The sequence below is a fragment of the Pseudorasbora parva genome, chromosome 9, assembly GCF_024679245.1.
Source record: "Pseudorasbora parva isolate DD20220531a chromosome 9, ASM2467924v1, whole genome shotgun sequence".
NCBI lineage: Eukaryota > Metazoa > Chordata > Actinopteri > Cypriniformes > Gobionidae > Pseudorasbora > Pseudorasbora parva.
Genome location: NC_090180.1, coordinates 14,903,454 through 14,926,715, shown reverse-complemented (window position 1 = coordinate 14,926,715; position 23,262 = coordinate 14,903,454). Strand labels below are relative to the sequence as shown.

Genomic DNA, 23,262 nt, shown 5'->3' with positions numbered 1-23,262 from the left:
CCTCAGATGTGCTGGACAGTAGTCCTCGTTTAAGCAGATTTAAAGAAGAGGCGCTGAGAGGAATTCTTTCTCACTTTAATTGCTTTAGAAACGCTTCTCACAAAGAGACATTGCCCAGATTTACCTCCCGTTAAAGTTCTTATTTCCATCGGTTCACAAGTTAATCCTCTTTCTTTCTCAGAGCATAAAAAACCAAGTGGGGAGAAATGATGGGAAAGGACACAGGTTTGGTTCCAGAAAGGTAAAAGTAAAAATATAGGCTTTATATAGTGTAGGCTACCTATTAATAATAGGCTAATAATTAGAGTGAAGCGTCCTTGATAATGGCACTAAAACAGCCTAACTTTTAAGAGCATATTTAAAATATGGTAGGCTATTCGGTTTCAACAGCCTAAGCATTAAAATCGTATCAATTTAGATTTTTTTCCTTTTTTTTATTATGCTTGTCATTTCTAACGAGTGAAATACTTATTTGTACATTATTAAGCTAATCAGCCTATTGTCATTTATTTCCATGTTGTCTTTTCTTGCGTATTTAAAATATACAAAAAAGCACATCGGGAAGAATATTAGGCTAGCCTACTATATTTTAATATATTATGTTTGACTAAGAAATCAATTAGGCTAGATACGAACAACTAATATTAGGCTATATTACAGAATGAAGTGATTTTAGCACACGATTTCTTGCTGCTTTTAATAAATATTAAATTAAACAGGGAAATTATTTAGATTGTGAACCATGCGTTTAGCATGAAACGTTGCAGAACCAGTTACAGTCGACAACACCCATATTATTTTAAACGACAAATATGTTTAAAAAGAGACCAGCTATTCAGTTCCATTCAATTTCCACTCATTTCAAATTCCTCTAGATGAAAACTATGGTCAGAGATAAAATTCAGTTAGGGATTTTCACCCTGGCCCGCTTTCTGCGAGCATCTTTAACAAATTATGCAAGCTTTACATTAAAAGGCTACTTTGCGCTGCCCTTAATTCCAACCTAAACGGTTTTGCTCCGGGAGAAGAAATCTTTTCTAAAAACCCTTCAAGAAGAGAAGGGCATTATTGTTTTAATCCTCTTACCGGCAGTCATTTCAAGACAGAGGTTTTTTGGAGGCTGAAATAGCGTCTTGTCTCCCCTTATCCTCACCCAAATCCTTCAAGGCCGGGAGAGATTGTGAAGGCAGTAGCCTGGCATCTATTAGAGATCTCTAAAGTCCCTTCAGTCTCTCCTGCAGTGGCATGACAAAGCCCAAAAGCAAACAAAACCAATGCATGAGATATTCGTTTGTCTTAAAAAAAAAAGTCTTGGGACCGTGACCTTTATAGAAATATTCCTATGTTCAAAAAGTAGTCAATGCGTGAGAACAATATGAGAAAGCATTGGTATTTACTAAGTTTGGCAAAACTGACTTCAGTATAGTCAAGATCTGCTGTTATTCCGAGAAAATACCCTTGCATAACGTTAATAAATGATAAATCCAGGATAAATCCTAAAATCAAGCAAAAAAAAAAAAAAAATCCATGTCCCCATGTAAAATATTGAAAAAATGCTAATTTGTTTACCCCCTAAACCCCCATTAAAATTAGGCCTACTAAACAAAATTTAGGACAAGTAATCAAACTGCGCGATATAAGCGCGTTTCTTTCTGTTCCTGCTTTAAACTCTTATTCCATCGGTGTCAATATTTTCTGTTTATTTTGACATATATATATATATATAGCATATCATTGTTTATATGCAAACGAGTTTATGAATGGACATTAGTGCTTTCAAGTACGTGATTTAAGACTCCTAAGTAAAGGGTCAATTGGCTCGGAGTCCGCAAGCAGCCAGAAAAATTCCGTCGAGCTTTGATTGACAGCTTCAAGGACCAGTAGCATGCCTCGCTGATGTTACGCCGAGCTCTTTAAAATCCCTCCTCAAAGCTCGTGTCAATAGATGGACGCAATGTGTTGAGAAGAGCGCGCAGGGAACGATTTGGAGGCGCTTGATACTTAGCGGATACATTTGAATGGGCTCTTAGACTTTGAGAAACGCGATAAGGACATCTGGGAAATACTCCGAGCTACAAGCAACAACATATCGAGTGACACTGTAAGACACTGGATAAAGGACAAGACTGAGGTAAGAGACTAATCGTTTATGCAATTGTAAATAATTACGCCATGAACTAGCCTAATAAAATAAAAACAAAAACAGAAAGATTTTAATTTGTCATTTATAGGCTAATAGGCTGTCTGAAATAACTTAAATAGCTCATTCAAGCTGGCAGTTCCTCAACTTTTCTTTACTCTTCAAATAAGCCTATATTCATTTAAAATTGGGGCATTACAATAACTTATTCAGTATTTTCTGAGATACATAGCTGTAGCTAATTCAGATCAAAATAATAATGAATGATAATAATAATAGACTAATAATAATAATAATTTAGAAAAAAAATCGTCTGTGTGAAAGAGACAAAACATGATGCACTCAAAAATAAAGAAAAAAATAGCTTAGTGTAAAACCCTTCAAACAGCGGTCTGGCTTAAGATTTCTTTAACTTACTTGATTTTACAGTAGTGCCAAAACGCAAGAGTATGAAAAAGCATTTCTTTTTCTTTATTCGCAATTATTAAACTCGGTTAAAATACATTTGAGGAGGGGGCAGGTCAACTTTGAAAGTGAGTAGGAAAACCCTCTATACTTTGACTATATGTTGGAGGCCTTTGACAGTGAGGGATACAAAAATATGAGTGACAATATAAAATGTCATGCGAGACGCGATAAATAGTCCCCCCGGGTCAAATGGGGTTTTAACGTTAACATTTTTCCTAATTTAGTCGGATCAAAAAGTTGCACTGTACATGCCAATTTGCATAATGAGGTTTTAATAATCGAAGCATGGAGTGTCACACTGCCCGCAGCAGTAACAGGCGGATGAACAGAGCACAATAGCAGCGAGACACGGTATTCAAATAAGAAGCCCTTTGTGCTAAATATCAGTTGGCCTGTGGCGAAATTTTGACGTTTAGCAAGTAGTCATACGCTTGAACGAATAATTCGCAAAAGTGAACGTTAAATTATACATTATCAGCCCTAGTAGCCTATTATTCGGTCGCACTAAATCACTATTGCATTGATCACTGGTCAAATGTTAGGCTATTACTAGCTAGGCTATTTTTAAAATCTGTGTATTGTGTATTTATTGATTGTTTACAGTGATGTGTTGAGTTAAATGTAAGCTGGAAATTTGAATGTCAATAAACTAGGAAAAGTAAAACACAGAAGTTGATATAGGCCTATAGCCTACACATCTCTTTAGACATGAGCACACGCGAGCATTCTTGAAGCCACGCACACACACACAAGCCACACTGTACGTCCGTCCGTGTCAGCGGTGATGATAAATGGAGGTCTCCACAGTCGAAACCTATTTGCACTTCCATTAGACGGGGACCCAAATGGGGATCAACATGCATATTTTACCCGCAGAGAAGCCATACATCTCAGCCAAAACGTGGCCCCGGGGCGATGGGATAAGGGGCCGCGAGAGAAGGGAGGGAGAGAAACGGACCCCATTCAGTTCAAATACTTGGGGGAGAAAAGTAAATGTTTAGCAAAGCACCTTCTGTCCAAGCGAATTAAACTATTCCCTCTTGCCCTCTGATCACATTCATCAGACGTTGCACTGACTTAATAGTCTGGGAATGGGCACACACACTGTCCTAAGCTTCCACGCTGAGGAGGGTACAATGCGGTTTGGTGGCCTAAAACGGATAAAGACGGAAAGAGAGCAAATACAAACCTTTAAACTTATCTTCCAAACAAACTTGCTTCAGTAAGTTCTGTCTGAATGCATAGAACGTCAGTGGCTTGTTAACTGCACAAAAAAGCCATGCATTTATTAAATAAATTATTTCAAATCATTTTACTTAAACCAAAACACATTCAGAAAAATAATAATAATAATAGCAGCAATAATAGGTGGTATAATAATGGCAATTTCATTATTATTATTCTAGTTAAAATATGAACAATAACTGAGGAACGAATAGAAATCGGTTGATTTAAATAATGTAGGCTACCAAGCAATGAAATGCATTGTAATTTATCGTATTGTTCGGCAAAAAATAAATATTTCGTTTTCTAAGAAAGTCAGCAAAATTGATCGTATTGTTTATATCAAAATATCACATAAAACACTTGCAATGAGTTTTCAACTCATTGTTTTTTCTTAAATAATTCATCACCAATCAACATAGAATTGTCAGAGATTTTAATGTAATATGATTTAGATAAATTATACTTGTTTTAGACATTTAGTTTCATGCATTTAATCTAAAATTGAAGTAAATAATACGCAATTTAAATGCTGGTTGGAAATACAATTTAGTTTAAAACTCGAGGCTGTAAGAAGTCCCTGGACACCCGGCATGTGCGGGAGCATATACCCTTAATAATTCGCACTGCATTGGCCTTGGAGATATTCGTGCCTGTCAACCAACTCTATACTAATACATATCTAATCGTGTCCTGGAGCCTTTCATTTTATCCATGAAAGTCTTAAACCGGCTGTGAAAAATGAATGGAGAAACATGGACTCGTGGATAACATTTGGGAATGCCTCAGTAAATTGTTAATACTGCAATCAAAATATAAGCTTTCCAAGCATTATAAGTAGCACAGATAACATTCATTTCCGATTACAAAAACTGGTATAATTACTTCTTTATCGAAACATTCGTTCATTGCTTAAGTAGATCTCACTGAAATCAATCAATGATTCACTGACAACTGTTTTTAAAGGATTTGCTACGGTAATTTCCCTCTGAAATTATATATCTAATCTAGTAAGCATAAGTCGGAGTTCATTAGGTAAACACGTGATAATTGCACCAATTAATTCCTTGTGTATGACTAATGGATTGGACAAAACAATAATTGGATATTAATGAACACAGTTCCGCTCCTATAAGCGGATTTCCGAAAGCGCTACTTGACACTCTCACTAGAAGACTGACAACCTATTGATTGATTATAGCCTAAATATCACTACGCGTACCGTACATAAAAATATAATAAGCAAAATGTTAATTAAAATATTTATTTTAGCCTAATAAATGCGGTAGCTAATAATAATGAATGCATGATAATTTACTATCATGTAGCTAATGCTGAGGAGAAATAAATAGCTTTAAGTATCTTATAAAGGCAGATCATGTATGCGAATTATTTTCTAAATATTATAAGGCATTAAGAAAAATTATGTCATTCATTTTATAGCCGCAATTATGACACCAAAGTGCTGCAAATATTGGCTCTAAAATATCAGTTAGAACTATATCAATTGACAAAGTTATTGTCAGTTATTTATTAGGCTTAATCAAATCAAATAAAAACATTTATGCTTATATGTTTAGGAAATATATCATAATGGCATGATGGAATATTTTATCCATGTAGGAAGGCTATAGCATATTGAAAATGCGCTCTAGATAACGTTGCCATGGTTACGATATGGTTATCGATAGCATTTCTTCTGACTTCTATTCCAACTCTGAATCTTAACTTTTGTGATTACTAAACTGTTTGAAAACGTTGTTCAAATGTATGGTCTCAAAACTTACTTTTGAGATCCCAAAGCTTTTATTTTGACTTGCTTAATGTCAGGCCTCAAATAGGCCTATGGGAGATTAGATCACCATAGAATGTTAAAATATGTTTTAAAAAATGGTAAAAGCGCTCGTTGTTAAAACACTCGCGATCCTGCTCTTTTTCAGGTATTGTTGAATCATGCAACACTACGGAGTAAACGGATACTCTCTCCACGCCATGAACTCGTTGAGCGCCATGTACAACCTGCATCAACAGGCGGCGCAACAAGCGCAGCACGCGCCTGATTACCGGCCGTCCGTTCACGCGCTCACCCTCGCGGAGAGACTGGCTGGTAAGTGCGTTCTCTCCCTCTCCCTTTTAACAGACAAATGTATTGTGATTGTACAATGAATTAAATATGCCGTGTCTTTTCTCTTCCAACGGCTGTACATTTCAAGATATCATACTCGAGGCTCGCTACGGCTCTCAACATCGCAAACAACGCCGCAGTCGCACCGCTTTTACGGCCCAGCAGCTGGAGGCTTTGGAGAAGACTTTCCAGAAAACGCACTATCCTGATGTTGTGATGCGGGAGCGCCTGGCCATGTGCACCAACCTACCTGAGGCACGCGTGCAGGTAAGAAATGAATTCCACCTTTAAACATTTTTTAAATATATTGCACCTTTTAAATATATTCATCATGTTTCTATAAAAATGCCTTTTGGTCATCAGGTATGGTTCAAGAACCGCCGTGCAAAGTTTCGTAAGAAGCAGCGAAGCCTCCAGAAAGAGCAACTGCAGAAGCAGAAAGACGTCTCAACAGATGGAGCCCTAGGAACAAGCGATAAAGATGACACCCCCTCCAATTTAACTCTTGAGAACCAGCCACCTTCGTCATCCTCTTCTTCCTCCTCCATGGAAGCAGAGGCAGCTCCCCATGCACTGGCATCAGAACTTAGTGTTGAGCTTAACGTGACATCGGCAGAGCAGTCAGGCAGCGAGTCGGCCACAGAGGACAATGCAACCGACAAAGAGGAGGAGATAAAGCAGCACAGAGAAGATCTGAAAGTTGAGAAAGAACCAGCACCTGGAAGCCTTTCCCCTCTTTGCAAACGTCTCAGCCCCAAACCAGGTATGTATTTACTATATTGCTCCTTGAATTTCATTTCACTGTTAAAAATAAAGGTTCTTGTTGGAGCCATAGCTGTGTAGGCAAGTGCTCCACAGTGCTGTTGCACTTAGGGCACCCGAGTTCGAGTCCCGACTCGATTCCAGGAATCCAATTCTCCTCTCTCCTCTGCCAGGATTTCATGTTTGTCCTCCAACTATCTAATGTAAGGCAAAAAAGCCCAATAATTCTTTGGTATTGATGGTTCCATGAAGAACCTTTCCATGGCACAAAAGGCTCTTTAGATTCTTCAAATGTTCTTTTACAATCTAAGAAAAAAATGGTTCTTTTACAGAAGGGCTCATTGGGGAACCCAAAATGGCATCACTGTGAAAACTCTCTTTTGGAACCTTTATTTTTAAGAGTATAAAAGGATGCATACAAATACCAGAATGGCATTTTAACATTATGGTTCCTATCTAAATCTTGACAATCAAACTTTTTGTCTTTAGACTCTCCTCTTGGTTCCCCGGCCATCTCATCTTCCTCTAGCGGGGTGACCAGCGGGATCTCTCAGAGTCACTCGTACTCCTCGTCTCCGCTCAGCCTCTTCCGTCTGCAGGAGCAGTTTCGCCAGCACATGGCCGCCACTAACAACCTGGTTCACTATCCGTCTTTCGACATGGCTACCCCATCGTCTATACCGTACCTGGGCATGAACGTCAACATGCCAGCGCCCCTGGGCTCCCTCCCATGCCAGTCCTACTATCAGTCTCTGTCCCACCACGCGCAACAGGTTTGGAACAGCCCTCTGCTGCAGGCCTCTGGAGGCCTTCCTAGCCACAACAGCAAGACCACCAGCATTGAGAACCTACGCTTGCGGGCCAAGCAGCACGCGGCGTCACTGGGCCTGGACACGCTGCCCAACTAAGCAGGAATCTGAAAACTACCTGAGCAAGGGAACATCTCTCTACCACTAACAACATGCCCCCTGGACTTCTCAAGTTAGAGTAAATCCTTGGAAATAAAAAAAATAAAAAAAGTTTGTCTTGAGGTTCTCCTGAATACTAAAGTTGCTTTCAGTAGAGGCAAATTACATCTCTGACTCATTTGCAAATATTAGAGGGCTTGTTATCTTGAGGCAGGCGGTGAAATGAAATTTACATTTGTCAATTTTGCTTAAAAAGTCAGACAGGCCCTGGATTAGATTTAGTGTTATTTATATGTTTTGGATGAGCGTAGATGTTTGATATAAGCACTTTTTGGAGAGGACCTCAGCCAGCTGCATGCACTCTATACCAGAATCGGAAAATAACTTTCTTTTAATTTAATTATCGTGGTTCTCAAATTACACATCACACAAATTACCTTGTAAATGTAAATCTTGCACAACTAAATAGATTAATTAAATCTAACCTGTTTAATGGTCAGGATTAAACCACGGTAAATTGAGGATGGTTGAGGTAATGAGGAAATGATTTCATTGACTACATATGCAAAGCTTTTAATTACATGTAGCCTCGGGCAGAGGAAGAAATGCAATTATAGACCATGCATATCATTGGAGATTGCCATATTAACAATCAAAGGGAAAATACTCTCAAGCAAACTAGTGCTCACGTGCATATAAATGTTGCAACTGGAAACAATGCTGAATAGTGGTTGAATGCCAGACAGTCCAGAACAGAAGTTCTCCAGTGGAAAGCAAAGCACTTCCATACGGCAGCTTACCCCCCTTCTCTGCTCATTCTTTCCTTTTCAGTGCTGAGCTCTCATCGTGTTTGTAAAGTATTTTAATATGTAAAATACAAAGTCTTTATCTATAAATGTTTACTGGTAAGGCAAATGTAAAAGTTCTATGTTTTAGACTGAGAAGATTTTAAACCTGTGATGATTCTGGTAGCTGTCCCTTTGTAAGATTGTACTGGGCCGGTCGCACAGCCCGTCTGCGTCTCCCCCAGATTATTTAACCTATACAGTCTGGTCGTCTATGTAACTCTTTCATTGTCACTGTGGACATCAATATACAGTCACTCACATCACACAAAGTGGTGAATTTGTAGCCTATATTGGTGGAGAGTGTTCCAGAAGTATACACATCTTTCCCTATGTCAATTGTAGATTTAAAACTTGTAAAATAAAACTTCAATAAAACATTGCTTGGACATCTTTATAAATACTGTATATTTATTTTCTCTTCATTATTCTCAAAATACCACATGCAAAATCTAAATTAGACTGTGACTGGTGCTAAACTGCTATATTTATTTGAAAGCTTTCAATTATTTTGTAAGGATTATTTCTTTTTAGAAATAAGGTGATAGTAAAAGGTAGGATGGCAGAAAACAAGAAAATGAGAGTGAGGAGAGCAAGAAAACAAGGTAATCTTGGGAAATAAAATCGTTGTGGGGACATAAGCCATCCCAGATGAATAAGCAGGCCATTATGCTGAAGAATGACAGCCTGAGGCCGTGATTATGCCGCTATTATATCTTAAACAGTGTGGTTTGTCAAAATGCATAAGCCCTTTGCTCACATAAAGAGGGTCTCCCCCTCGGTGTGCATTTTACCAGAGGCTTGATGCCACCGCCACCATGTTCTCAGTGCCCTTGATGGGGCTGCTAACTGCATTTTAAAGTGCCTATGCCATATTTAAATACAGCTGATTGTAATGCGTTCTAACATTCAACCTTTTGAGTAGATCAAAACACACATGGGAGGGCGGAATGATTCATTATTTTTGTTTTAAATGAACACCAACATGCAAACAGCAAACAAATTGTCAGTTAAACGTCCGAGCAAGTCAACAGTGTAAATACATAGCATCGCTATTTTCTACTTTCGAGAGCAAAAACAAACCGCCTCCAGGGGTTTGACACAGATTATGTGACAAGAAGGTCAAGTTCTCTTTACTAACTCATGTAATGAGACCAGCAAGCATTTTCTGTTAATCGTGAAGTATGATTTAAGACACCGGCATTAAATTGCATGCTTGGAAACGAAGCCTGTTATATGCGCAGCTATTTAAATGATTAACTGAAACGTCACAGTACCAAAACAAATAGTTACTGCTAAGCTCTGCAGCATCCAAATTCAATTATTAAGCAGTTTCTAAATTCACCTTGGTGTTTAATCAGGTGCCACTGTCAGACAGTCCTTTACAGAGACGCACAAGCACAAAATGGACCCCGAGAAAGCCTAGCACAAAAATCACAGTGTACCATTCAATCAGAACTTTTTTCCCTCATGCTCTCCTTTTTGGTTTTAGCTGCATGGAGAATGAAAGCTGCCACCATAAGGAACCCCAGCCCATTGAGGAAGTGACAGGCACTGCCAGAATATGATCCTAATCCTGTTCTCAGCATTCTTTTAGCCCGCTGGCACTGCAATTTTGCCACATACTCTCCAAGCTGTCAGCTGAGGTAAATCTCTCTAACAGCACATTGTTCAGATACACATCAAAGAACTCCTGGAAACCAATACGGCTCACTCAGAAATTAGCGGGAAAACGAAACATCCCAACTACTAATGCATGTTAAACCTGAACTTAAATGAATGTGTTAAAATACACTTTAGTTTAGGGTCCAATTCTCACTTTTAACTAGTTGCTTATGCAATGATATTGGCTATTTATTACTACTTATAAAGCACATATTAATGCCTTATTCTGCATGACCATATTCTACATCCCTTAATCCTACTCAATACCTAAACTGAACAGCTGAACTTATTATTAATACGCAGTCACATAAAATGCAAGTTGTAGCTAGTTAATAGTGAGAATTGGACCCTGATCTAAAGTTTGACCAAAATATTTAAAGTCGACATGAAATTGCAACTGTCCTTTCATCCTTATTCTGATATATTTATAAAAGCTTATTTCCGCCTCAGAATAAAACATTTTAAAAGATAATTGCAAATTTTTCTCACTTTGCATGTTATAAAGTCAGAATTTTAAGATATAAACTCGAATTTCTGAAGTTTTTGCTTGCAATTGCGACTTTATATTTTATAAAGCAATCCTGACTTTATAGCACACACAAACACACTATATTATATATATATATATATATATATATATTAGTCTCTCTCTCTCTATATATATATATATATATATATATATATATATATATATATATATATATGCCTATATATAGTGTGCGTGTAAAACTCACAATTCAGACTTTTTATTGCAATTGCAACATTACATCTCAGAATTGTGCTATAAAGTCACACACACACACACACACACACACACACACACACACACACACACACACACACACACACACACACACACACACACACACACACACATATATAAAGCAATTAAAAAGCAATTATATAAGCAATTATATAAAGCTTTATATATATTATATATATATAAAGCTTTATATAATTGCTTTTATATATATATATATATATATATATATATATATATATATATATATATATATATATATATATATATATATATAAAGCATTAAAGCAATTACCTCTCTTTTTTTTCTTCTGTGGCGGAACAAGCTCTCATATAGGCCTATATCCGATATATGAGTCAAACAAGACGGGAATTGATTTTGTCCTTGGGAACTGATTGGATGTTTAGATGGTTGTGATTTGCTATTGCTGCGATCTCACGTGGGTGACAGGTTGTTCCGCCCTCGCGCCAGTAAACACGTCATCGGAGAAGAGATGCCACTGCAAGCTATTTTGATTAAAGTTCACGAGGTATATGCTAGCTACATGAAAAAAAGAGTGATGTGCACCTTTTAATCATTAAATAAATCAATATAGCAATACTCAGTCCATAAAAATAATAATTGTTCATTTTAATTTTATGGGAGTAACGGAGCTGAGAACGCGCTGATGACGGGACGATGACAACAGGTGTTTGAACTCGCTTGCAAAAAGTCGCCTCTTTGGTCCCAGCTCTCTTTCTGATTCAATTCTCCCCTTTTTATCCCTCTGTTATCACAACCCCACTTAATCCTCTTAAGGGCAAAGAAAACCCCTCTTTTCTGGGGAGAGCTCACCCAAGCCAACCGCAGCACTCCAGAGCCTGTCACCAAAGCGCTGTTTCAGTCACACGTAATTACACATCAATGCCACACTACACATACCTTTCAGACGGGGAGAGTGGCATTGTGGGCATGCGGAGGGAAGCTCAGCGCTCTTTGAATGCGGGACACAGTCATATGGATTAAGTCTCCACCGGACACTTGAGAGTTAGGCGAGACACTTCGCTACTGTGCGAGACTTAAGGAAAGCAGACAATCCCGGGCAAAAAAAATAATGTATTGAAACGGCCGTTGCCTGCGAGGATTTATTTTCTTAATGGTAGATTAAGCGGGAAGATGTATAGTGTGGTAATTCGCGCTAAGCATCATGGGACGGACGGTTCGTAGAACGCTTCTTCAGCAGAATTTTAAATTATCTGAATGCTGCATCGCATCAGTAATGACGGATCCACCGCAGATATGGACACTGGACTGGACCAGTTAACGAACACTAGCGAAATAATTAGGCCTGCAATTTTGTTTTTTTAATGTTTTTGAAAGAAGCGTCCTGAGTTGACTAATTAATATTCATCTTTATTATAATATTATATAATATTCATATTATATCTTTAAAATATTCATTTAAAATAACTATTTAGCCTACTATCTGAATTTAAGATGTAATGTTAATGTTGACGTGATGCTGTAAGGTCTTACTTTTTACTGCATAATATTTTATTTTATTTTTTGTAAACCATGATGGCCTGCATTTTACAGGACTCTTTGATGCATAGAAAGTGAAAAGCAACGAACAGGATTTATTTGAAATCTTTTTTTAACATTATAAATCTTTACAGCCACCTTTGAGCTCTTGCTCAAATGTATTTTTACAACATAAATAGTGTTTTCAAAAAAGCAGCACAAATGTTTTCAACATGATGACATTAATAAATGTGTACACTGTAAAAAATTATTTAGAAAAAAAGTTACGTGCTTGCCTTAAAATTTTGAGTTCATTGAAATTAAAATTTTGAGTTAATACAATGAACATTTCTTGAGATTTGACAACCTTTATTAAAAGATTATTAAAAGATTTTGTAAGCATATTGGGAAATTATGTGTTATTTCTGATGACGCAGTGAAACATGCCAAACTGTGCTATTTTCATCATTTATCACATTTTTTATGTGGTTCAGATACAAAAATATTTTGAGTTTCTATTTATTAAACTAATTTCCTTCATTGTATCAACTCAAATTTTTAATTTCAATAAAATCAAAATTTTAAGGCAACCAGGTTACTTACTTTTTTAAGTTAAACCAACAAAAAACACCACAAATTTTTTACAGTGTATTGAGCATCAAATCATCATATAGTCATTTCTCATGTAAAGATAAAGGATAATGTGAAGATAAATGATGTGGAAAATTCAGCTTTGACATCACAGTAATAATTAGTTATTCACAATATCACTGCTTTTAATTTATTTTTGATCAAATAAATGCAGCCTAAGAAAGCAGAACAGACCGTTAAAACATTTTTTTGTCTTTTGACCAGTGCATTTCATACGCATGTTTTATAAACAAATGTCTGCTGCATTTTTTAATTAATAGATTCTTATTTTACTGGATCTTTAAAGTTTAAAGATTAAAATTTAAACCTTAAATATTTGTAATTCAATTATACAAATGAATTATTTGTATAATTAAGTTATTATTATATATACAAATATTTGGCTTCGACATCTGGCCCCTAAGTCAACCGACTCATCATGAAAAGCCCCTGAGGCCAGTCCACCCTTGATCCACAGTCTGAAGAGTGAGTGCTGAGGCCGAGGCCTCATGCTGGGCTCTTAAGATATGCGACTCATACCACAGACACCCACAGTAGGATACGCCTTAGGCCAGACCTTCACGCCACCTACAACAATCAGATACCTTATCACTGAAGCGCCTAAGGTCAGCCGTTACATTTATGTGAATACGGTGTTAACAGCTTGTGGACATTTAAACAAACATGGAGTACAGAGATCTACTGATATCCATGACATCTTGCATCAGTAGGTGTGAGTACTGGAGGCATTTGAAACTAAATATCTCTTTAAAATTATTAGCATAATATGAGGTTTAAGGTGACAGAGATCCAGTTATTGTCATAAGATGACATTTACAGATCCAGAGAGAATGCATGTCATTTAAAGTGTTAGTTTGCTCAAAGATTATTCATTTTGAATGACCATTTACACTGTTAAAAACCTGAATGACTTAGTTTCTTCAGTGGAGCACAACAGAAGATATGTGACCAAGTCCAAAACAACACTGAACTCAATTTACTTTAATTGTCAAATATTTTAAAAAAATATCTTGTGTTCCATTTAAGAAGGCTATACTGGACTGATATTTATTACTTTAAGTTTAACTGTACATCAGTAATTCATCAGAGCATTAATCTCACATACAAATAATGAAACCAAAAGGTTGAGCATGATGACCCTCGTGAGGATCCCTGCAGTTTTGAAGCAAACTTCACAAAAGTTTCAGCAAGAAGCTGTGTGTGATTGAATCATAAGTTGTTTTTTTCCCCTCACAAAACACTCATGTTTGCCTTTTCCATGGGAAGCCGTTATGACTTCCACCCACCTACGGACATCTGAGATTCCGTCATTATAAGGCCTCTGCGTCCGGACGATATTCCCGACATGTTTCTGTCATTACAAAGATCTACGCCCGATTTACATCATTGGCAAGGTGCTCTCCAAATGATCAGATGCCAGCATCCTCAGCAGTGTCAAAGTCAATAATGAATAAAACGTATAGATGAAAAGAACTCGTCCCTAATGGTCCCTCTGTCTCCTGAGTGTTAAAAAATGTAAATTTATGTAAAAGCCCATAGGAAACACATATTTACAATACGTTTAGGTAATCACAAGATGCAGGCATGGAGAAATATCCCGGCCGAGAGAGGCAGTCAATGCAAAAATAGTTTTTATGTGTCATTAATTCTCTTTGCATTCCCAAATAACCCTATATTACCGCGGTAATACAGTAATCACTCACAATCGCACAGAAAATTATCTGCACTCATCTGTGGAATAAAAGGCGAAGGGGAAAACGAGGGGAAAGCATCCCATTTTAGTATCCTCTTGCGTCCTTAATGTTCAACGAGAAGCCGGCGAGTAAACGACTGCTCGGCCAATCTCGACTCTGGCACCGATGGAACAGTTTCCGAGCAGCTTAATGATAGCGGGGAGTCGATGGCTCTCGTCAGCCCCTCTCCCTAAAATGCGCGCACCTTTTCATGCTACATTGCCCGGAATAGACACAAGGTTCACGGACAACTGGGGGAAAATTGAACCTTTTATACGCTACCAGAAAACAAAACACTCCTCTGATGCCAAATCTAAACGACACACTCGGAGCGCCGACATTAGGAGTGGAAGCGCTGCAGACACATCAGCCCATGTAGCATTCATAAAGACATTCTTTATCCTTAAAATGAATGTTACAAACACTACTGAACATTCAAATCAAACTGCCTACATTGCTGACTGTATTTAATATATGTGTAAACTCCAATTTGTCCAGTCAAAAATTGTTTGTGAACAGCTGATACGTAATTTCAAGAAGATTCTGTAGTGTCCTGATATGGGAAACTATTGTAAAGAACATAGTTATTAAGCATTCAATGTCATATGAATTGAGACTTCATGAAAATTTTAATTACTCAAAAAAATTGAAACCCCTAAAAGCAAAGGTGACTAGATACAGCATCTAAATTATACACACTTGGGCTTGATGCAAATAGCCATGCGTATAACGGATCTGTGAATAACACGCTTAAGGGCCAACATGAGATTCATTTCATTATCTTAAAACATTTCTGAATTACTTGCCTGAAAATGAAGAAATACAGAAAAACGTGTTGAGAGAATTCTGAAAATGCAAGACACTGATACAGCTGTTAAGGGATTTTTCTGAACCCTTAGGCAAATATAGCATTAATAAATAAACATAGCCTAATATTTAAAATAACTGTAAAAAGAGTCATCTGCATGACAGTACTGTTTCTTCTTTTTTATCATGCAGATATACATACTGTCAATTTCATCTGTGCCTACTTTTAACCTCGAATAGTAAGTGGTCTAACAGTCCGTCGACGCCCCCTACTGGCCAAACATGTGACTAACAATGAAAAGGATTCTCGGTTTTCCAAACCATTGCTCCATTCTTCATTTCAGAAATTTGTTTGTATTTGATTTTATCATAACAGGAACAATAGCTTCTGATTTTCACTGATCTACAGACAAGTGGATACATATACAATTTTACTCTGGACAGATGCTTTACTGCTATTTATTTGTTAATTTGTTTTAATTGAAATTAATAGGCATCAAACTTCCCCTTGAAAAAAGGGAAAAACTAAACTATGTCGGTGTCATATTTAACTTTAATAAATCTAATAATCAAATAATATAATAATGACATGATTCTCACTATTATCTTCTTTACAGCAGTAATATGCTTCCAGGTGAGTTTACATTAGTTTTAGTCAGAGAAAGTTCTATGTCTGATCACTAGGGGGCACTATTGGAGCATTAAGTTGTGAATGTCATTTGAGCTAATATCTGAATGTCCAGCTAGTTTATTCGTTGTAATTTACACATATAAATAGGTCCAAAGTTGGCACACAGGTGTGGCAAAACCAGTTCCCCGACACTTAACTGTGGCGCAAAGTGGAAAGTGTCAGAAAAGTGTTGAGCGAACCATCTGAGATCCAGAACCTGTACTGTGATTCCCAGCTCCTCCTGAGCGAGACTTATGGCCTGTTGCACCACACACTCATTCTGCAGCTGGGACAGGGAACATGTAGAGTACACTATGTGTCCACCCTGGCGCGAGGCCTGGATCCCAGCCCTAGACATAGAAAGAAATATCTGATTCATTTGAGTTTAGAGTTCTCAGTCTTTATGCAACATCCACATACATTACCCTAAAAAATGTGATGCTTGATCTTGGAAACAGTTGTGCTGCATAATATTTTTTTTGGGAACCTGTGATACTTTTTTCAGGATTTATTGATGAATAAAGTTAAAAACAGCATTTTTTAAAAACAGCATAAAATAGAAATATTTACTATTTACTATCTTTGCTATCACTTTTTATCAATTTAACACATCCTTGCGGAATGAAAATATTAATTTCTTCAAAAAAAGAAAGAACAAAAATGACTGACCCCAAACTTTTGAACGGTGGTGTATATTGTTACAAAACATTTCTATTTTAAATAAATTATTTTTTTGTTTACGTTTAATTTTTATTATATCAAAGAACCCTGAAAAAAGTATCACGGGTTGGATTATAAAAAATGTTAAGCAGCACAACCGGTTCCAACATAAAATAAATCAGCATATTATAACGATTTCCGAAAGATCATTTGACACTGAAGACTGGAGTAATGATGCTGAAAATTCAGCTTTGCATCTCATCAAGTATATTAAAATAGAAAACCATTATTTTAAATTTTTATAATATTTCACAATATTAATGTTTCTTATGTATTTTTGATAGGCATAAATACTTCTTTCAAAAACATTTTCCATGTTTCCAAACTCTTGACTGGAGCTATCACCAGACCAAGCTCAATTTAAAATTGAACATTGGTTTGGGAGTCTGCTCTGTATTTGCTAATGCACAAGAGGCGTGATCAACTGGCATTATTCGAATAACTCTGTACGCAATTGGATAGTCCTTAACCAATCAGACCACAAGAGGCATGATCAATGGGCAACAACCAATTGTTTCTCTATCTGCCATTGTGTTAAATCCTCCAATAGCGCACCAGGTGGAGAAGCCAATCTGTGATTGGTTCCCGCAAAAGTGTAACAGAAGCAGTAGAAATGAATGTCCAGGTTTCAGGACTGAGTTACCGGATGAAATCAAATTGCCGGCAGATCAAGCTGGGTTTACCCAGTCTAGACCGGAACAGTATACACACACACACACACACACACACACACGCACACGCACAAATAAATAAAAATGACTTACAGAAGAAGCTGTGTTTGCAAGAGGGGAAGTTTCTGTCTCTCTTTGGTTCTGGACCTCTTAAATAAATTGTTCTCCTCCACCATTACGGAGTGTCTGTCTGTGGTGCAGGGGACATCTACAAGGACCTGTGAGAAGATGGAAGCTGATGAACGGTAATGGCACAATGCTCAGATATGCCTGGAATAGTATTTGCACTGTTGTTTTAAAATACAATTTATTCTTGTGATGTCAAAACTGAATTTTGCATCACTACTCCAGTCTTCAGTGTCACATGATCCTTCAGAAATCATTCTGATATGCTGATCAAGAAACATTTCTTTTTATTATCAACGTTGCACAACAGTTGTGCTGTTTAATATTTTCGTGCAAACCAGGATGAATAGAAGTTCAAAAGAACAGAAGTTATTTGAAACCTTGTAATGTTTCAAATATATTTACTATCCCTTCTGATCAATTGAATGCATTCTTGTGGAATAAAAGCATTGCTTGCTTTGAAGGAAAAAAAAAAACAATGACATTCTCCTTTCACTTCATAATACAGGTGCTTCTTTTCCAGACATTTTGCCTAATACTAACTCTGTCAAAGCTTTTCTCCTTGGTCAGGCCTAACTGCCGACCATCAGTGGATGTGATGTGGATTTTGTTTTCATCCAGTAACTCTTTAGGTACGTAGCTCTGAAGAGTCCTGCGTAATCGTGCTGTGCGGGAAACTGACAAGTCATTCGCCCATATATAATCTGAAACAGAAAAACAGGCATATCACATCATATATGCATCTCTTCCATTAGAAAGCTTTGGTGATATTACGATTCACATACCGACTGAATGTGCCTGCAGAAGAGCAAGGGTCTTCCCTCCAGGAGCTGCACACAGATCCAGCACTTTGTGTCCAGGCTGGACGTCCAGCGCCAGTACAGGCAGCACAGACGCAGCATCCAGAAGGTAATATCCCAAAATACCACTGCTATCAGGTCTAAGTCAATAAGACAGATATATTAAACATAACTAAGGAAAAGAGAGTAAATTCGATTTTTTTTGTTTTTTGTAATTCTTACCTTGCAGGCTTAAATCTAGATGTGTCCCCTTGTGGAAAAACAAGACATTTGATATCAGGACTTATACTGTGTTGAAGAGCAGCAGGTTCCAGCACTGTTAAATCTCTGTGTGAGGTTGTGGAGTCCTGTGAAAATTGATGTACTTTATTTCTGGGAGAGTCAATACTGATGTAGTCTCTACATCCTTGAGCTTCTAAATCCGTGATTACATGAGGTTCTGAAGAGAAACTGTTGATCAGTGCTCCATACTTTTGTTCACACAGCATGGCAACTCGAACAGAGGGCCACAGGTGCCCTAACTGCATACTGTACGTTGTGTCAAAGTTGTGCAGAGCAAGTTCAGTAGCTGGAAACTTGGGTCTTGTTGCTGCCTAATAGAACATAGACGACGAAAATAATATCTTAAAATATGCATTTGTCACTTTGTTTTATTTTGAAAATGACTGCAAACTTATTACTTACCCATTTTGTTTTAACTCGAAACCGTCGCTGAATAAATGTAATCGAGTCTTTGAATGTATTTATACAAAATCTCGTGCATACGTACGCTGCCATGTTTGTGTATCATCAAAAGCGTCCGTCGCTTTGTCCTCATTGGTTCCTAGCTTGGTTTAATCATTTTTGCACATACAAGCGATTGCTTGTAGATGTGAATATAATTGTTGACAGTCTATGGTGAATATATAAAACAAAAGATTATATTTTTAATCATTTAGCAATATATTACCGATAATGTATAAAGTGCTTATAAAATTAGAACTTTCCAGAAATGTCTTTCGTAAGCCCCTACTATTGCGAAGGCGTAACCGATTGTAACCATCCAATAACGTTTCTCATTAATATTCATAAGCCAAGCCTTGACCGTAGTAGAATTCGTAAATTCGCATCCTATGTATCCACACAACACCACATACTTCAGTCATACTTACTTTGGCGTGATAAAGTGTGAATTTACAGCATACAAGTATGGTTTTGGAAAGGGAAACGATCAAATATGGAGAGCCTGACGAGGCGGAGGAGGTAGGCTATGTCTAGTGATTTCAGAGTTTTACTGTAAGTTAGTGAAAGTGCATTTGTGAAGGCAACTTTCACGTCATTGTATAAACTACAGGCAAGTCGATTTTAAAATGTTAGCTGTCCTGACCAGACCTGACAAAAAGATGAAAAAAACTGTTCTGGTATTCAATGCCTGGCCTATACAGACTGTAAAAAAAAAACAAAAAACACGATTAGTATAATAAGCTACATTGAACTAGTTTATGATGCTTAAATTGCAAATACATTAAAATGACTATAACAACACTAACTTATATCACTTAGGTCCCCCAAATTGTACATCCCTAATAAATTGGTTTTCTAGTATCACAGTAATACATTTTTGTGGCTCGTGTCCCTCATTTATTATTTGTAAAGGAACAAGCAGCAATAGAGGAGGAAGATGCAGAAGATGGTGCAGATGAGGAAGAAGAGGAGGAGGAAGAAGAGATGGTGGTATGTTACGACAGTATTACATAAATCAAATAATTATTAAATTCCTCTATCGTATAGGCCTACAGTAAGTTAAAAAGTATATACAGTGTCAAGAAAAAAAAGTCTGAACCTGTGAATAATTAAAAAAAGTAAATAAATACTTAATTTGTAATTCCAGGAAGCATGTTTCTTCTGTTGCTTCCGAAGGGCAGTACTAAATGAAAAACCAAGTACAGTACTAAGTGTTTTCTTCTGGTGCATCAGTGAATGTTTGAATGTTTTTTTAATGGTTGTGCTTGAGTCCCTCAGTGCAAAAATATGGATCTCAAAATCCATAGAAACAGTTCAAATGTGCAACAAAAGAGACATTGGGCAAGGACAAACAAGGGACTCAAGAACAACCATCACAAAACATAAACTGCTCAGGATCATCCAGGTACAAATACAAAAAAAAAAAAAAATCATTTTTCCAATTGAAAATGTTCTAGTGACTGATCACATGTAAAATTTTCAGTTGGCCAAATTAAATTTCTGTGAATTGATGCAATTTAATTCACAGAAATTTAATTTGGCCAAGTGAAAAATTTAGTGATTTTTTTTGTGATCAATAGTGATCAGTCACTAAATTTTTTTCAATTGGAGACCTGAATTTTTTTTTTTTTTACAGTGTAATGACACACGATCAAGTGTATATAAACTTGAATGGGGTCATTTTGATAAATTCATCTTTTTTTGTCTTGTGGATTCCACAAGACAAAAAAAGATGACTTTATCAAAATCTTATGTCTTATAAATCTTATTATCTTTATGTAAAAATCTTTTATGTAAAATATATTATTCAGGACAGTACCAAATAAAAAATATAACATGCATTTTCTCTCTTATTTTGTTAAAATTATTCAGATATTTACAGGTTCTACAAGGGGTTCACATTTCTTTGCAGTTGCACTGCATCTTTTTAGTTTAATAAAGAACAGAAAAGGAGACTAAACAAATCATTGTTGAAGGAGAGTTGAATGTCATTTAGATTAAACAGTGTCTGACTCCCTGCAGGACCCCCTAGAAACAATAAGACAGAGATGTGAGCAGACGGCACATTGCATGCACACACAAGAAAGACTAGAAGCTTGTGAAACTCGAGTTGGCTCGCGGTCACACACTGAAGAGGACTGCACAGAAGAGCTGTTCGACTTTCTACATGCACGGGACCACTGCGTAAGTCACACTCAGCCCATATACTGGTGTCCATTTTCAAGACACTGTTATTAAAAATATTGCTGAAATATTATCATTGTCTTCCAGGTTGCACAAAAGCTCTTCAATTCAGTTAAATGAAGCCCCATCTGACACTATCCTTTCGTTCCAGTGGAGTATCTCAGCATTTAAGTATTTAACTGTACAGAAAAAGCATAAACAAGTCTCAAAACTTGTAATTGTGTTGTATGCAAATAAATGTGTGTAGACCTTATGTACCATCAGGTGGTTCTTTTGTTTACACATGTGACGTCACATGTGAACATATGTGTATATTTTTGCTTTCCATGCAGGAGTAAACACGGTGGTCAAATCACAATACATTATTCTAGATCGTATTGCAATTACACAGTCCCACAAGGTGGCAGTAGACATTGCATTGTTGGGTATAGTTTCACCTCACTGTCAGTTCTAATATTAATGGAATCTAATCTAAATATATTATAGCTTTGTTTTTGTTTTGCATAAAAGGAGAAGATTCTTGTTTGGATTATTACAACAGTGTTGCAAGCAAGACAAGTTCATGAAAGTAGGTTTTTCATTTTAGGGATAATGATAGTTTAACAAATACTTTGCTACATAAAAAGCCTCAGGTTTTCCACAAAAGAAACATGACTAAGTATCTCCCTGAAGCTCATTTCACTTGCTTTTATACAGATCTGAATGAGATTTAAAGTAGGAAGAGGACATATTTATGCTCTCAGGTCTAAGATGGAAAATGGCAGGTGTTTATTTACCACTTTAAGAAATAAGGTTGTGAAGGAGCTTATTTTAAATTATTATTATTAAGACAATCAGTGAAGCTAGAGAACATATCTAAGAAATATGGCAGAATTTAAAGAAATTAAGTGGAAAATTGTATAACATTATTAAAGTAATATAATTAATAATATAATTAAATAGTGTGGGAAATATGAGTAACAGTCCATATAAGGTGGAAGAATCATTTAATTATTATTTTATAGATTACAAAATCTTTGATTCAGAAAATTCCTGGTTCAAATGATTTAGTTACACCCATATATCTAATGCTCCTATTTTAAATGTTGGAGAAGTGACCAATCATACCCAAACGGAAACGGATGATGTCGCGTCGTCCATATTTTTTACGGTCTATGCTGCAGCTACAAACGTTCCTGCTGGATCCTGCAGCCTATCTGTCAGGGGGAGGGGGATAGTGATTGCAGTACCAGTTTTGGCCACAATTTTACATACTCTGCCTTTAAAGCATGCACACACAAAATGTTTTTTTTTTTTTTTTTTTTAGATTTTTGTGAAGCAAAATTTATAAGTTTAGAAGACTGATTTATTCTTTCTATAGCTAGCCTACTTCAGACATGTAACATATCCTTGTTTGTTGATCAGTGACTGTAACGTGTACTATAGTTGCCCAATTTTCAGTCAAATCCGATGCAAAGGATAAATTACCTGAACACAACACAAACAAGAATGAAAGGCAATAATCAGAAAATGCACTCACGCAAACAACTATTAAACTGCTTCAATATGCATTGATACAGATTTGAACTTTTTTGAATGTTTTCTTGATATAACATGACAGTGAAATGTATTAAAAAGCATAAAAGAAATGCATAGTGACATCATTGCATGATGACGTCAGGAACCTATGAATCGGCTTTTTAAACCGGGTCATTGAGCTGAACTGCCAGAGAAGAACCGGATTGTGGAAATGAATCAGACTTTGCATCACTTGTCAATAAGGTATGTTTGGGTAGATCC

General features: G+C 36.7%; 3 protein-coding genes across 3 annotated transcripts; 2 read left to right on the top strand and 1 right to left on the bottom strand.

Moving 5' to 3' along the window:
• Positions 1-1,959: 1,959 nt before the first annotated feature.
• Positions 1,960-8,856, top strand: dmbx1a (diencephalon/mesencephalon homeobox 1a). The gene is made up of 5 exons (XM_067454054.1): positions 1,960-2,131; positions 5,773-5,939; positions 6,046-6,224; positions 6,321-6,720; positions 7,209-8,856. The coding sequence occupies exons 2-5, from the start codon at positions 5,786-5,788 to the stop codon at positions 7,625-7,627; spliced, it is 1,152 nt and encodes a 383-aa protein (XP_067310155.1). The 5' UTR covers positions 1,960-2,131; positions 5,773-5,785; the 3' UTR covers positions 7,628-8,856.
• A 6,536-nt stretch (positions 8,857-15,392) lies between these two features.
• nsun4 (NOP2/Sun RNA methyltransferase 4) lies at positions 15,393-19,388 on the bottom strand. The gene is made up of 6 exons (XM_067454053.1): positions 19,261-19,388; positions 18,799-19,169; positions 18,562-18,716; positions 18,320-18,480; positions 17,744-17,868; positions 15,393-16,609 (listed from the first exon to the last, which is right to left on the bottom strand). Exons 1-6 carry the CDS (start codon positions 19,351-19,353, stop codon positions 16,333-16,335), a joined length of 1,182 nt encoding a protein of 393 aa, XP_067310154.1. The 5' UTR covers positions 19,354-19,388; the 3' UTR covers positions 15,393-16,332.
• A 272-nt stretch (positions 19,389-19,660) lies between these two features.
• Positions 19,661-21,734, top strand: LOC137090217 (cytochrome b-c1 complex subunit 6, mitochondrial-like). The gene is made up of 4 exons (XM_067454055.1): positions 19,661-19,818; positions 20,212-20,289; positions 21,322-21,483; positions 21,571-21,734. Exons 1-4 carry the CDS (start codon positions 19,765-19,767, stop codon positions 21,601-21,603), a joined length of 327 nt encoding a protein of 108 aa, XP_067310156.1. The 5' UTR covers positions 19,661-19,764; the 3' UTR covers positions 21,604-21,734.
• The last annotated feature ends 1,528 nt before the right edge of the window (positions 21,735-23,262 follow it).